Below are 16,462 nucleotides of genomic sequence, written 5' to 3' on the forward strand. Positions count from 1 at the left end.
ATTTCTTTGTTACGGTTAGTAAAAATCCATTAACCGTAGCAAAATATCTGCATTAAATAGGCGCCAAGTGAGTTGCCTTCCTACCACAAGAAAAACTGCTTTGCTGGAAGGAACTCACTTGCAGTAAGTAGACAGTTTTGCTATAATCTCTTTGCTACCTCAAGTAAGTCAACTCATTAACCACAAACGACTCAACTCATTAACCCCAAACGAGTGAACTCATTAACCCCAAGCGAGTCCTCATTAATCCTAAGCGAGTCGACTCATTAACCCCAAGCGAGTGAACTCCGTATTTACTATTTTTCGGTGTTGTTGGCTCTCCTCACTCTTTCGTGCACCATGCAATGCAACTTAAATGTTGTACATATTTTCAAACAAGCATAAAATGAAAATCCCCATTCGAGAAGTATGAGTTTGTATCCAGCCTGCATTGTGTGCATGTAATCACGCATGCATATAAGTATTATTGCATACCTACGCAAATACCCTAATTGAAAACTTTCTGTCGGTTGTTAGACAACTGAAAACTGACTCAACACTCGATCACAAAACATCTATTTATTATAAAGGACCCACCGACTAACGATTGACGAACACATATCCAGTGCTTACGTGTTACAGCAAAATGGCGATACCTCTAACTTCTCTATGGACGCAACCATGGTCAGTATAAGGCACGGGTAATCGCGCATGCGCACTGAGCCGAATTCCGGTTTATTCTGGAAATTAATAAGTGAGGCCTCAGGTACAGTAAGTGAGCCCTAATTTGCTACAAATAAGGACTGACTAACCCCAATTGGATCAATTCTAAAAAAGTACATTCACTTACCCGAGCAAAGCAACTCACTTGGGACAGATAGACAGTCGACTAAAATAAAATTTCAACTGAACTATCATATAGTCATAAGAGTTTTCTTTGTTGTGGTAGCAAACACGTTCGGCAAAACGTATTTACTTGTGGCAGCATGAAGTGAAGTTTTTCTGTGAGAGCAAAAATTTTACCTACTGTAGCTAAAATATCTTAGCAAAGCCCCTCACTTGGTGGATTTCTTTCAGTGTAGTAATTTTTGTGAGGTTATGGTTCCAGAAAATTTCAGGCGATTACATGTGATGAGTCAATGAAGTGGAAAGAAGAAGCAATGAATCGTAAGATGGACAGTCTTATGAAAAATATTACGTGGACATTTGTAAACAAACCTCCAAATGACAAAAGGGTAATTGATGTGAAGTGGGTATATAAAAAGAATAAAGCCAGGTTAGTGGTGAGAGGTTTCCAACAAACTGAAAGTATTGATGATACTTATTCTCCTGTTACTAAAATGCCGACTCTTAAACTGTTATTGTCTTACTGTTGTCAACATTCTTTGGATATCCATCAAACAAATGTAGAAACAGCTTTCCTAAATGGTAAAGTTTTATCTGAAGTATATGTTAAACAGCCAGTTGGTTAGAAGATGGCACTGACAGAGTTTATATATTAATTAAATCATTATACGGTTTAAAAGAAAGTCCCCGAGCATGATATGAATATTTTAATGATTTTTTGACAACCCTTGATTTTCACAGAAGTAAATATGACTATTGTCTGTATGTTAAAAAAGAAAATAATTGGACTGTTTACATTTTATTATATGTTGACGATTTATTAATTTGCTGTAAAAATTAACAAGTTACTATCGACATAAAAAACAAACTGACAAGTTCAAAATGAAAGACATAGGTAGAGTAAAAAATATATCGGTATTAATATTGAATATGATTATGATCAAGATAATATGTTAACTTTGAGTTAGAAATCTTATATTGAGTTTTTAGCTAAACCTTACAAAATTGAAAATGCAAAATTATTTAAAACCCCTATGGAAATAAACTTAATACTGGGGCAATCTGATGTAAATGAGGATATAAAGTACAGAATGTGATTGGCGCTCTTTTGTATATAAGCTCTGGTACTAGACCAGATACATATATCTTTCAGCGTAAATTAATTAAGTAGATTCCAAAATTGTTATAATAAGACATATTTTAAATATGCTCTGCGAGTTCTAAAATATTTGTACTTGACGAAAGATCTTAAATTAAAATATTTTAAGAATAATAACGTTGATATTGTGGATTGTTTTGTGGAGGAGACACCATATATAGAAAATCTACCACAGGATTTGTTATTAGATTTTTTGGAAATGTCATCTACTGAAAATCAAAGAAACAAAATAGTGTAACAAAGTCCTCTACATTTGCTGAGTACATTGCCTTATCTGAAGAGATAATTTTTCTTATTTGTTTAATGAGTGAAATGTTTACTTAAACTTGTAAACCACTTAGGATGAAGATAACCCAGGGGCAGTAGCTATTTCTAAATATGGAAATTTTACAAAGAAATCTAAACACATTGAGGTTCACTATCATTTTATACATGAAAATGTTAAGCAAGAAAATATTGAAGTAGTAAAGATAGAGTCAGAATTCAGTGAAATGTTAAATATTAAAGAATAAAATAAGATGTGTTATAAATAGTTAATGAATGTGATAGTATTGTAACTGTACAATAATAGTATTGTATTGTATTTTAATTGTATTTTTATGCGTTGTGTTGCAATGTGAATGTAAGGAGGCGTGTTAGTTACTGTACTGTACTGTTCATATTGACAACACTGATTTTAGTAAGCTATAAGTAACTTCAGTTTGTTGATCGTCTTGTCATAACAGATGTATTTTTATATAAAATAAGTTGTTTATAATAAAAAAACATGAACGTAATAAGAAAAGGAGATTCTTTAAACTGATTACATTAACAATTTCAATAATTATAGCGGATTTCACATTCTCAACATTATCAATTATTAAATCAGAACGGCATGCGCCTGCAACTTCCAATACGACCTATAAAGAAACTTTTTAAAAATGTTCTTTTATTTTTACAACATTTACCTTCATCATCAAATATAAATTATCAGGTACACTATTCAAAAAGCAATCAACTTGCTCCTTTGTAAATACTCGATATTTTCGGTACATATCCCTCATTTTGTCTCGTGATAAAAGCACGTAACTTTGAATATTTGCTTATATCAATCCCCTTCTTTATAACGTTCACCGCAACAGTGACCAAAGCGTTGACGGCTTCATTTTATTTGCTATGTTTGAGAAATACACCTTCAATACATGTTCTGAATATAACTTACATGTTTTTTTCTATGCATCAATCCATAAAACGTTGGTAGACACATTCATAAATTTTTCAAGATTTCTTTGGGAGGAGATTCAAAGAAACCTCTTTCGCACACTGCAGTATCTCCTCAGGTATACATTTTTTCAGAGTTTTCAGCAAATTGAACCACAAGCAATCACAAATCAACTCAATTAGCAATATGGCGAGTAATGTTTAACAAAGTATCCATGACTACATCGATATATCCTAGTTACCTATATTGCTTTACTATCCTTTGGTTTGAATAATTTTAAAGCACAAATTAATAATTAAATGGGGGATTTCGGTTGGAGAAAAAATAACATGTTTTATTCGGATTAAAAGTGTCTTTTTTTGTCACGCAATTTTGCATCCGGTCGGCTACGTTACGCTTCGCATCGTAAATACAAAATTTGCTCATTACATAAAAAACACATATACACATAACGCATAAAACACACCACATAAATGAGACAACCCAAAGCCAAAGGCTATGCGGAAGGGGGCTACACTTGAAAAAATGCGGACAAGCACCCATTATCCATGGACATTGCCAGTGCCGACGCCAGGGATCGAACCCGAACCAGAATAGGAAGTCTGGCCGAGAAATGATTGCTACTGCATGCTCGACCGACTGATTTACAAAAGTAGCATCTAATATACCAATATACAATTTTCTTTATGAGTTCGTCCTTTTTTTTCAAGATACAGAGTGTATAGTAAGTGTTCTATTCTAGTGGACATGTTTTTAATAGAATGTATAAAATAATATTGCAAATAATAAATTATTATAAATACCTACTTAACTACTTATATCAAACAAAAAGGTTACACATAAGAAGTAAATACTACGATTCAAGAAAACGAATATTAACGAACTGAAAAATCAATGCTAATGCAAAAGACGTTTTTTTACAAAAAAGAATAAATTAATTCATTCCCAAAATGGTAATCAATTCAAGATGTTAAATAGCAATATTCTAAAATTAATACATCATATTTTTGTTTACTTTCTGCACTGACTGAATAATAAAAATTTGTGTTTTTGTTTTTACAATTATATTAATATGCGATATAAAGACCTGCGTACATTTTTTGAGCAGAATTAAAAAGTACATAAGAAAATCGTATTAAAGATTCCAATATTCAAGTCTAAAAAAAGATGTGACCTAACATATCGTTGGTTTTCAGTATACATATACGGACAAAAAATTGAAAGAATTTCTTTCTCAAGGAAAGAAATAAATAAAATTTTATAACACCTATTTTATATCATCAGATTCAACTGTTTTTGCCACTATTGTTATTATTAATAAATTAATTTGACATACCTGATGTTCAAAATTTTGTCCACTGACGTGTAAATACATTTGAGCCCGTCTTACCCAGTCTCTATGAACTAATATACAAATTTTGTCTTGCTTCACCGTAACACAAATAAATGTTGTCTTTCTTCACCATAAATTAAAACAATATCCATCAACTTCGAGTTGCTATACACGTTGGTAAGCCATTTTTGACACTTGAAAAACTAACGTCAACACTTTCACAAAAACGTTAATACTAAAATCGGATTTCAGTATTTGTAATCGTCTGGGGCCACGTGCATTGCACACAGCGCAGACTACAGTAGCCCAGCAGTGTAAGGGTTGAAAATACTATAACTTTATAATTTTTTTCTCGGAAACTATAAGGATTTTATATATTTTTTTTACTATATTGGCTACATATTTCATGACGCATCTATTCCCAAATTTTTTGGATATTGTCACATAAAGTACGAAGTGTATCTAAATGTTAGTCTTTTTCGTCTGGGGCTCTTTCGCCTATTATTATTATCGACAAAATAAAACAATTATATACAATCGTAGTTAATTTTGATTGGCCGCTCTCCCTTTATGACGATATTGCTGGGATAATGGTCTACGCTCTATTTTACCTAGACACTGCAATATGCTTTAGTTTGGTTTTTCGTTTTTCCTTTTTATGGGAGCTTTTTGGCTTAACCTTGTTTTTCAATGGGCACTGTGTTATGAAAACGCTGTAGAGTATGGCACTCTGACATTTCTTTATCATTGTCTTTGAATGCTGGGGCTGGAATACTAAAGTTTAGGTGTGTGTGGTCGTCCATAGAGCACCTGTATGGATGCTTTCGGAGCTTGCGTTTGTGTATGTGGCCTCCCCAGAGCGCTTACTACTTTAAAAGCTAAAGCTTATGATTGGAGGGCTTATGGGCTTATGTAAGGATGCTTTAGGAACTTGTAGGTGTATTTAGGATGTTCACTTCAAGGTGGACAAAGCCTAAATAGTATGTGTTACGTTAGCTTTTTGAGGAGAAATTTTAACTCAGTTTTAATTTTTTTAATCGTGTTATTTATTGCAATTTTAGGATTAATTAACAATAAATAATATGTAATATTTATATACAACACAAAATAATTTGGAGCATACTAAGTACTGGCCAAGATCCGAAACTGGTTATTGAACTGCACGCGGTTAGGGTAGACGTTCGAACACCCTCTACGGTGGCCTCGCAAAGAGTCCTATAGCGAGGCTCGTCAGAATCTGGAAATCATGACGTCCGTCTATAGATTATGGCCGTCTCCCAAGAGTTGCGAGCGGAAAAACTTATTTTGATTAATGATGGTCCTAGTTAGTTTGAAATTCTAAATATTTGGACTAAAGTTTTGCCAAAATTCAAAAGGGTGATGAATATTTCCCACCTTCCTATGCTGTCGCGAGCGGTGTCATGTTTCGTCGTTTACACTGTCAGCATCATCTGGTATGGCGGATCGCTTTTGGCAATCATGACTTCGTATGAGATTACGGGAAATTTTCGAAAATTGGGTGGAAATGTATTTTCCTGCCCTACCCTTTCCGATCTGCGTAGTGCGTCATCTGCGGTTGGTTATAGTTCTGGTAGCTTTAGTGTGCCCGGTAAATAGCTTTTTAAAATATTGTCGAATTATTTTCGAAACATGAGTGAATTTCGAACTGCATTATACGACAAAACATTTATAACCTTTTGGGAGCTTTACTTGCGTGACTGCGGAGGAATTCAAATATATAACAAATCGTATACAGGGCATAAACTTCGTGTCCTTGGCGTGAACCGATCGAGAATGATTAAGAAGCAGATCTGATTTAAATGTTGGTGTTACAAACAATACAACCTTGTAATTAGTAATAACATCGATGTTATAAATAAATAAAACAATATTTTGAAATTGTTTTGCATTTATAATTGGGAAATATTAATTTGAAAAATAACACATGCTCCTTTCTCTGAGATAAATGATATAATACTAATAACATGTTAATTTTTAGTAAATTCCACAAGCTTTGTTTGCAACTATACCAATCCAGTTTGGTTACATGAGGAAGAATTATTTTTTCCTTGTTCAGGTACAGCATATCATCTAATTAGTTTATTTACAATATTTTTACATTTGTTTAATATTTTAGTAACTAGTTTTCCAATGTCAATGCAAAATGGAGAAATTAGTATATCACCGGAAAATAGTGTATGTGACGATTCAGAAAAGTTTGAACAGGTAAGTTGATATTAACTAAATATAGCGTAAAGAATGCCCAATAAATGTTATAAAAAAACTTTTAGAGGTTGAAAAAAGTAGCAAATTAAGAGAAAATATTTTTAAAAATATAACCTTTAAAATAGAGTTTAAAACAGATCAGTTTTTTGAAAGGCACGTTAAATGTTTTTCGTTCAAATTCGGGCAAATGATTATTATTTTTAAATATCACAATTTTCTTAGATTTTAGTGTTAACAATTATATAAAACATAATTTCTTTTATATACGAATCTTGCTTCATTATACTGCAAAAGTGCAAAATTTTAACTATTTTTAAGGATGCTGCAACACATTAAATACATTTTTTCTCAGAAACGGTTAATGTTATTAGTTTGGAATATGAATATCTTTTTTGAGAGTTTTTTAAAGATCTTCAATAATAATCAGATTTCAGGTAAATATACGAACTTATGTCATTATTTTTGTGTGTAAATCACCTCTACAATTTTTTGTACTTTATTGGGATCACCCGTATACTGACGAGATTATCATTTCTATAAAAATTCACATTTACAATAAGCTTCTAAGTAATACAAGTTTCCCATAACCAACTGCAATAGTACCTACTAAATAGCAATTCAACCATTAATATTTAATTCCGAATTTGGCTGAACTTCACTGTTGGATAAAACTTATTAAATATAAGACGTTGAAAACCAAATTCGTTAAAAAAACCTGTTTTATAATTTACCTTAATTAAAAGGAACAAGAAATAATTTTAATATCATTTGGGATCTGTTTTTGAATTAGTATTCAACTTTTCAGTCTTTACTTTTCATTTTACATAATTAGAAAATTGTAGATTAATTCTGTTTTATGCCTTTTATATTATGTTATGAGTTTTATGAAGTTATATCTTGTCAGTTTTCACTCTGCACTCTCATGTACATATAAACACCAACAATTTTTGTCTTAATAATGTCAATGGTTAATAAAGGTTTACTAATGTTTAAACTTTAAACTCAAATAATAATTATTGTTATAGCAACTGTCATTTTTATTTATCACGCTACTTTGAAATGCGAAATTATATTTTTTAAAATGTTTGTAACTTCTAAACAAAAGCGAATGGGACATATGTTCATATAAGAAAAAATATTTGAAATTAACCTAGTTACCATCTGTTAAAGTTTATCATAGAGCTTGTAGAACACTCTGTATACAGGGTAATTCAGTCATAATGTCATTAATTTTAACCACGTATTCGGAAGGCTTAATAAAGACAGATAATCGGGAAAAAAATTTTTACTCGACTTAAAAATGAAGGAAATCAACCCATAACTCCCGCCAAGAAAGCGGCCCTGCCAGATGCCCGGATGCTCAGAAAATTTTGTAACGTAATGTCACGAATCAGTCGTCAGCTGAAACGAACAGCTGCAAGTAAATAAAGGAGCATATTGCATTTTATTATAAATAATTTTAACAATTGTATTAACTTAGTGCAAAATGTTTTAACAAGTCTGACTTCTCGAAGTCAACTTTTGTTAAAAGAAAATAAATAAAGCAAATGTAGTTATCTGCTTGTATGCACCCGTATTTTATCAAATAAACAAGTCGGCACACTAAATACCCGAATATACAAAATATACTACACACGGTTACAAAACCAATAACAATTTAAAGCGTTTATTCAAATCTACCATCTTCCATATCTCCCGCATTTTTCCAACTGCATCTACCATGACATACCGCGCAGAGAACGTGCAGGACATCGACAAAATGACTTAAATCTAGTCGAGAAGCAGCCTACTATTTCCACAAGAACAATTTCAAAGCGACTGGAGATATCACAAACCAAAGTTTGGCGGATATTGCGCGAGAATTCACGCAACCCATACCATTTTCAAAATGTTAAAGCTTTAGCTTACTAGTTGATTTCCCCAATCGTCTTGAATTTTGCAGTTGGTTCCTAAATCGAAGTGCAGCAGCACCTAACTTTATTAACAAAGTGCTCTGGACGGATGAATGTTGTTTTACTCATGCTTGCATTTTAAACAAGTAAAAAACATATTACTTTCTCAAAAACAATAAGTAGGTACCTACCTAGGTTACACCAAAGTTTATATTTATTATGTAAACTTTGGTTATACGCGACTGCATATTGAATAATATATTGAACATAATACTAAAACTGTGTATTATTTAACATAATAAATGATAAATTGTATAAACCGTACATTCGAAAACAATCATCCCTAATAATTTGTTGTTTTAGCATAACAGTAATGAATAAATAACAATTGTTATCACAATATTTAAAGTAAAATATATATATTTATCATGTATCGAGACGAAGAGATCAGTTCACGACTGGCAAAATTCCTTTATTCTCATAAACTATTATTTTAAATGTAATTTATTATAAATCCAATTTGTTGTTTACTTGTTGTTTGGAGGCGCTCTCTGATTTATGACCAAGCTCTCCAGGTTAGTACTTGACGTATAACCGACCACTTCGTACACTCGATGCACCTGGGTGACTACAGCTACTACCAGAACACAGTGCGTATGCAGCGGTATTTCAGATTTTACATTTAATTTCATTTTAAATTTGAAATCGTTCATCTTACCTCTCCTAAAAAAAATAATAGCACGATTTTCCTTTGATAAAAGACCGACAACTTTTTGCTCTACTTTGCATTGAATACGATCCTACTACAATATCATATAGTGCACGTGCAAGTGAAAAGTGGGTTAAAAGGTTAATGACCTGGACAAATTAACCTAGGTCGGAAACACGTACCTACCGAGTTATTTATTATGCTGGAATTTGTCTCCGTCCGATTGTTTTTTATGGAATATACAAGTCTCTCTTGCACTTTTCACCCTCTCTTTATAATTTATCTAACGAGTGCTGGTTTTTTATGTCATTATTTCTGTAATGAAATTGAAATGGTTATGAAATGAAATTTAAATTAGTTAGAGTTTTGTAAGTAACTTCAATATTAAATTTTATTTAAAATTAAACAGAGCTAATTTCTTTGCAGCCATAATAGTCACATTTGGTCAGATGAAAACCCGTACACTAGTCGTCAGTTTAGCTGTCGGTGTCAATGTATGGGCAGAAGTATAACGCGATCGTTTAATTGCGCCGCATTTTCTACCTGAACATCTGAATGGGCTGCGTTACTTTTTTAGTAGAATTATTTGAAAACCTTCCCCTTCAGATGCTACGGAATATGTGGTATATGCACGACGGAATTCCGGCCCATTTTGCTCGCGATGTACGTGGATTTTAAGACGATCAATGTCCAAATCGATGGATAGGGAAAGGAGGGCCCATAAGATGGCCAGCGCGCTCGCCGGGGTAGAGAATGTAGATCAGTTGTGGAATCGTATTGAAGATGCCGCTGATGAAATACGTAACGACCCTGTTTTATTCCATCGCATCCGCCGTTCATCAATCCAACGTGTACACTTGTGGATAAGTGGTAACGGTAATGTATTTGAACATTTGCTGTAAACCCGAAGGCTTACAGCAAATTAAAAAATTAACATTATGATTTTTAGCAAGGCATGCTCAGGCCTCCTCGAAGTACTTGCTGGGCAACAATAACAATTTAATATGCATAATTATAAAAAATAATTTATAGCATTTTAAATTATTATTGGCTGACGTGAGCAAACCGTTTATTTATTGTCTATATATGAGCAAAAATATATAAATATGGCAATGTTGCATCTAGGGCATCTGTTCATATCGTAGCCGTGCGCAAACTGTGAATAACCAGCTGATGTCAGCCGGTCAGCAACAGCCTGAAAAGGGGGTTAAATAATGATTTGAAAAAATTTTTTTTCAGCTTAAATATGCATTTAAATTTTTTTAATTACGCCATTGTATTATACTCATTTTTCTCTATCTGTTCTGAAAATTAATGATATTATGACTGAATCACCCTGTATACAGGGTGTTTCAAAACAAATATAAAATGATTCTTTGGCTCATTCTAAGAAAAAACATTCTTATTGACGTGGGTCCGTAAACGCACCGTTTTCGAGATATAGGTTGTCAAAAAAAAAATTTTTTTTTTCAGTTTTTTGACGATATCTCAGGAACTGTTTAAGATACAGAACTCCAATTTTGTACACGTATTATTAATATTAGTTACTTTTGAGCGCTAATTCAATTTTCATTCATAAAAGAGCAGCGGAGATTTTAGGATTGCATGAGGCTTTTTTGGCCCTAATTTTTACGACTGGGAAAATTGGCATTTTGAAAGCATATTACCAATGCTTTCTACACAAAGGTACTCATCATCAAAAGCTCTAACACGAACCGTTTCCAAGATAAGTGGCGTTTTATGATGGAAGACATGAAAGAAAGTGGCAACGTGTTTTGTTTAAAAAAAAAATCAAAAACATTTGTTTTTTATTTTTTTCTTTGGGGTCACTTAAAAAGAATAGTTTACACCACACCAGTTAATACAGTTGAAGAACTGTAATCCTACGTCTTCTGCAATACGATCCGCAACACTCCGGGCATTTTCGAATGGATACGTCGAATTTGGAAGCTTATATTACTATAGGAGGAGGCCATTTTCAACAACTGTTGCGGTTTTTGTTGTTTATTTGCTTGGATTTGAAATATTTTTTTATCATGTTACCACTTCGACACGTGTGTCGAAATGCTGTTATCGTTTTCGAAAATATTTTGCGCAGGTCCACTATAAGTGAAGTGTGGTGTTAAAATGCGCAGGTCTCTGTTGAAGCATCATTGATTGGCTACATAATTTTATCTAAACTGATTGTGAGGGCAACTTGAACTATAGTTGTATATACATACTTATACAATATAATTTTCGAATGCAACTAACAATTAGGTAACTTTAGTTTCATGTCAAATTCGCCAAACTTAAAAGCAACCAAACATTGTTATTTCATTTAAACCAAATATTTAACATCTGTTACGAAAATTATATTGTATATAGTTTTTGGTTATTTATTAAATTACTATCCAGAGAAAAAAATGTACGTAGAGACTATTCTTTCTTTTCATTTCCAAATCGGGTACTTTTTCGAATACCTAATTTCTCCATTGTTTTATCTATGCGAATCAGCATAGTTTGAATGAGAGAGAGGTAGTCGGTAGAGTACGTAGTTGTTGAATTTTTCCAGGGTTTGGTTCTACTCCGTCTTTTGTAATATAATATGCCCTAAATAGGCCCCCGCGGTGATATTCCTTTCGGTTTTTGTTGATTCTAAAGCCGCTATGATAGAACCGCGCCTCAGGCAATAATGAATTTCTTGAACGTTCCGTAGTGGTTTCTGTAAATGGACGCATCCAACGCTTACAAACATTTCGCCGTCCCTCACTGTCGACATCTTTAATAGTGACTTTGTTTCATCACGACTTTGTCACTGATCTTATAGCGTTGGTGTCGACGCACGCGCACGTAGACCTGCGTAATACAGTGGTGGAGTGGAGCAGAGGGAGTGGCCCTGAGTACGCGACTCCATATCCCAAGGAATGGTGGATATGTTTTCAGACCCGCATAGTGGTATATCACACATTCTTTCACGTCGTTGCTTGCCTTTAGGAGAGGTAACCAGGTCCTACCTATCCTAAAGCTTTGTTCATGGTTCATATTATTTGGATGTTGTTCGATTTTTAATGCTTCCCGTTGTAACAGAAATTTGCTACTTTTAATTCTTAAACACTCAGTATGTATACTTGTATGTCGAATAAATTATTTTGATCTGTTTGTGGAAGATACAAATACTAATTAGCTTTTGGGAAAATATTAGTAAACCTGGTTTTTGGCCTTATGGGGACATCTATTAGGCGCGGAGCGCGATAGAATTTTAAGCGGTTGGAACGGTCACCACCGCGATCGCTTCTCTCGCGGGTCTCCTGCTAAAAGGAGGATGCGCTACCACGGTGACGTGGTGCGCTGAATTCGAAATTAAGTACAAAACGTTTTTTCAAAGTAAAGATAAAACGAACGTGGATTCGATTCGAAAAATGCTAAGAAAAGACAGCCATTTTATTGTGAAGCCACACGTCCGGAAATAGTCGTGTTAAAATTAAGGCATTTAAGAACAAGACAATATATTTTCACAAGGCCATTCTCTTCAGAGAAGGTATGTAAATACGATTTTATCAAATTTTTATTCGTAAGAAAAGCAATTATATTACAATACCATATCGTTTTTTAGATTTGTCGGCTCTTGGGTAAATTAAATCAAGTACCCCTTTTTGAAAGACTATGACTGGGCGAGCACTACGTCACTTTTTTTCAATTGGTACACCGCACCCTGTATGCTGAAAATTTATCGATGCATAAGTAGAAAAAAAAAACAGGTTTGCTGCACGCTTGGGAAAACCGAAGGGAGACAACATTCCTGCTGTTCAACGTGTCGTTTGCCAGGTCAGATCCACCCTTGTCTTATATAACTACTGTGCCATGAGATTTGATCTCCACACCGCCAATCTATCACTTCAACTGTTTATTTAGATAATTAAAATCAAAATTTGAATAGTAAATATTTTCACACTTTCTGCATTTTAAACCAAATTTGGCTGTGAACCGAAAGTAGCGCTATTTTGGGGAACTTTATCACCAAAGCGGCTATATTGCCACTTTGTTTGCTTTGTTTGTTTAAGATTTATAATATAATCATTTTCTTTAATTGTTTATATTCGTTTTAAACCTACTGATATTTCTATAACATTAAAATTTTGTTGAACCCTGACCACACTATCTTCTTTTTTCTTATAGAGCCCTAGCGTCGGTGAATATATTTCATATTTTTTTTTAACAACAAAATTAAGTGGCGCTCCAAAAGATAAAAATTTTATCGAGTAAATTCTAGAAAAATCTCCTTACCCACACCTAGTGCTTACCGAATAAGAGCTGCCTTCCCGCATGGAAAGCTTTTTGAAAAGAAAAGGTTACACCGTCTAACCAGGTTGTAAAATCCTATCGTGACGAGTACCTCCGAGTCTTCGAAATTTATTATAGTCCTTCATCTAACGTTGGTTGGGCGATGGCTGATTACTCAGACTGGTTGAATCTTAAGGCCCTTTCATATTCTTTCTTTGTAATAACCAATCTCTTTCTTTATAATCATCCCTACATTTACAGGGTATGTGGTATCCCCAGGTTGTGAATAAAGAATTAAGCCGTTATTTTATCGATCCTATCTTGTATTGCTTTTTGCTGTAGGAATGAACCTCGCACCACTTCTGTTTCTCCATAATACCTTGGCAATACTGTCCTTTATTTTATGAACGTAAGGTGGGCATGCTATTTGTTGATCGATTAACCGATGACCGATTTTTCACATTCCATTTGTAGGCGTCTAAGGTTGATGACTTATTTTATAGCCCGTCCTTTATAATTATTTGTTTGTAAAACTGCAGTGAGATATTTCAGTTCAGAGTCTAAATGTTCCGGATCTGATACGGACCCAGCTGTAGTCACCATACAGATGTTCTAATTATAGTCTTTATTTTGTTCCGGGTGATGGTTCGAGTTGTTCGCTTTTATTTAACTATCAGTTTCTTATAGGCACTATTTGTCAGTTTCCACTGGTTTCTGGTTACCAATACATCCAGGAGAGTCAGTTTCCTTTTTCCTTTCTTCCTCCATAGTTCAAGGAAATCATCAAGGTTATCCTTGCCATATTGCCAATTGTGTTCGTTAGATAAAGCTCAAATAGGGCTATCCCCTGCGATAGAAATAGAGTTCGTAATATTCCAAAGTGTGTTTTACTGGTTTCTAGGTAAAAAATTCTCCACATCCCTTCACAGATGTCTGAGACATTTATAGTGAGAGACTGAAGAATATCATATGAAATGTATTGAATTATTTGTGTTCCGATTGCACTACCGGTACCATTCCCATTCTCACCTTCATCCTCATAGTCATCATCGGCGTTAGCGTCAACGTTATTGTTAGCGTCAGGGTCAGCATCAGTATCAACATCGGCATCAGCATCAGCTGCAGCAGTATCAGCATTAGTATCAGCAGAAGCATCAGCTTCAATAGCCATCGTCATCCTCATCGTTCATATCCATATCCATAATTACATCCTTATCCTTATCATCATCCTCATCATCATCATAATCATTATCATCATCATTTATCACCGTCACAGTCACCCTCACCGTCATAATCACTTACACCGTCACAGTCACCCTCACCATCACCGTCAGTACCGTCGCTACCACCGCCGCTGCTCCCTCTTATTGTTAAAACAATGTTAATTTTATTATTTATTTCAGTCATTCATTTATTATTTATTTCTCACGATATAATGCGTATTTTTTATATTTTTTGTATTTTTTAGTTAAAGAATGTCATAAAATCAACAGTTAATAATGAAATTTGTATCGAAAATTGTACAATTGACATTGAATCTGAATGTGAACTGGAAACCGATGAAGAAGTTTTTAATATAATTATTCGAAGGCGAAGAAATATTTTTGAGGAAGTACGAACACGTACCAGAAATAAAAATAAAAAACACAAAAACAAAATTTATATGAAATTTCAGATACGCGGGAAATATCTTAACGAAACTCATAGTGAATATCAAGATATAAGGCTACGCAATGGGTATAATATTACTATTCGCTACAACAAGAGACGATACATTTGCCCTGTGGGATTCGTAAGAAGAAAAAATAAATGCAGTAAGTTTTGTTCATTTTGCTATACTATACTAATATCTTTTTAATATCATTTTTGCAATAAAAAAAATTAACTCTAATAGTTTTATACTTCCGATAAAGTTTTACATAAATAAAAAAATCCCTAGTTCTAATAGGAATATTTTTTGTCAAGCATTTTGAAAGTACTTACATGAATTTGTGACAAACATCATATATTTGATTGCTTTAATACATTTTGCGCTACAATTGATAATAAAAAATTCTCTTAACACATTCTTTTTAATCAGTTTATTTTTAAGTATTTTAATAATGGAAATAGTCCTACTAGATATTAGTAATACCACAACCTCTTACTGCAATTTTATACAAAAAAAATTAAAAAATTCTTATTAAAGGAGTGGAAAGAAATAAAACACTTGTTTTGGGTAGGTACTTACCTACCCACCAGTATTCTCAATGATGGCAAAATCAAAAACTATTCGTTGCATCATTAAGTGTTTACAGCTTATCTGACAATACTACAATAATACTTTACGTTTTAGTACAATGTCCAAAAGGAACGTTTCAAGATAACGCAACGAATAAATGTCAAAGTTGCGCATTTGGATATTATAATGACAAACTGGGACAAACGAAATGTTTTTCGTGTCCTTCTAATTATTCTACAAATAAACTTCACTCTAAAAATTCAGCTGACTGTAAAGGTAAGTTTATAGTTTAGTTACATCACAATGTAATTATTTTCAAGAAGAATCATACTTTTTCTACTACTTGCGATCAAAAAGAACTATAAATATTAGGTAAGCATATAAAAGATAATACCACATTGTCTTTTTATTGGAATTTACTTCTTTATCGTTAACATATTTCCTTAATCTGTACAATTTTTAAACAATAGTAAATCTATCATTTCATAATAATATTACAACAGCGAAGAACAATATCTAAACTTCTAATAGTAGGGGAGCCCACGATACTAAACAGGGATTTACTCGAGCGTCGTGGGGACCTATTGGATTTTGGAAGATTAGATGGCAGAAAGAACAGGTGGGTGGGTGGGT

General features: G+C 33.4%; 1 protein-coding gene across 1 annotated transcript; it reads left to right on the forward strand.

Moving 5' to 3' along the window:
• The first annotated feature begins 6,521 nt into the window (after window positions 1-6,521).
• LOC108915230 lies at window positions 6,522-16,122 on the forward strand. The gene is made up of 4 exons (XM_018721204.1): window positions 6,522-6,595; window positions 6,656-6,744; window positions 15,077-15,422; window positions 15,944-16,122. Exons 2-4 carry the CDS (start codon window positions 6,670-6,672, stop codon window positions 16,120-16,122), a joined length of 600 nt encoding a protein of 199 aa, XP_018576720.1. The 5' UTR covers window positions 6,522-6,595; window positions 6,656-6,669.
• The last annotated feature ends 340 nt before the right edge of the window (window positions 16,123-16,462 follow it).

The sequence above is a fragment of the Anoplophora glabripennis genome, unplaced genomic scaffold (assembly GCF_000390285.2).
Source record: "Anoplophora glabripennis isolate ALB-LARVAE unplaced genomic scaffold, Agla_2.0 scaffold1302, whole genome shotgun sequence".
Classification (NCBI taxonomy): domain Eukaryota; kingdom Metazoa; phylum Arthropoda; class Insecta; order Coleoptera; family Cerambycidae; genus Anoplophora; species Anoplophora glabripennis.

What these genes read in the sequence shown, in the direction of transcription:
- LOC108915230 (XM_018721204.1), top strand. Translation starts at nt 6,670, where the DNA reads ATGTCAATGCAAAATGGAGAAATTAGTATATCACCGGAAAATAGTGTA. An exon ending in ATTCAGAAAAGTTTGAACAG is followed by an intron (nt 6,745 to 15,076) that starts GTAAGTTGATAT and finishes TGTATTTTTTAG; the next exon opens with TTAAAGAATGTCATAAAATC. An exon ending in AAGAAGAAAAAATAAATGCA is followed by an intron (nt 15,423 to 15,943) that starts GTAAGTTTTGTT and finishes TTTACGTTTTAG; the next exon opens with TACAATGTCCAAAAGGAACG.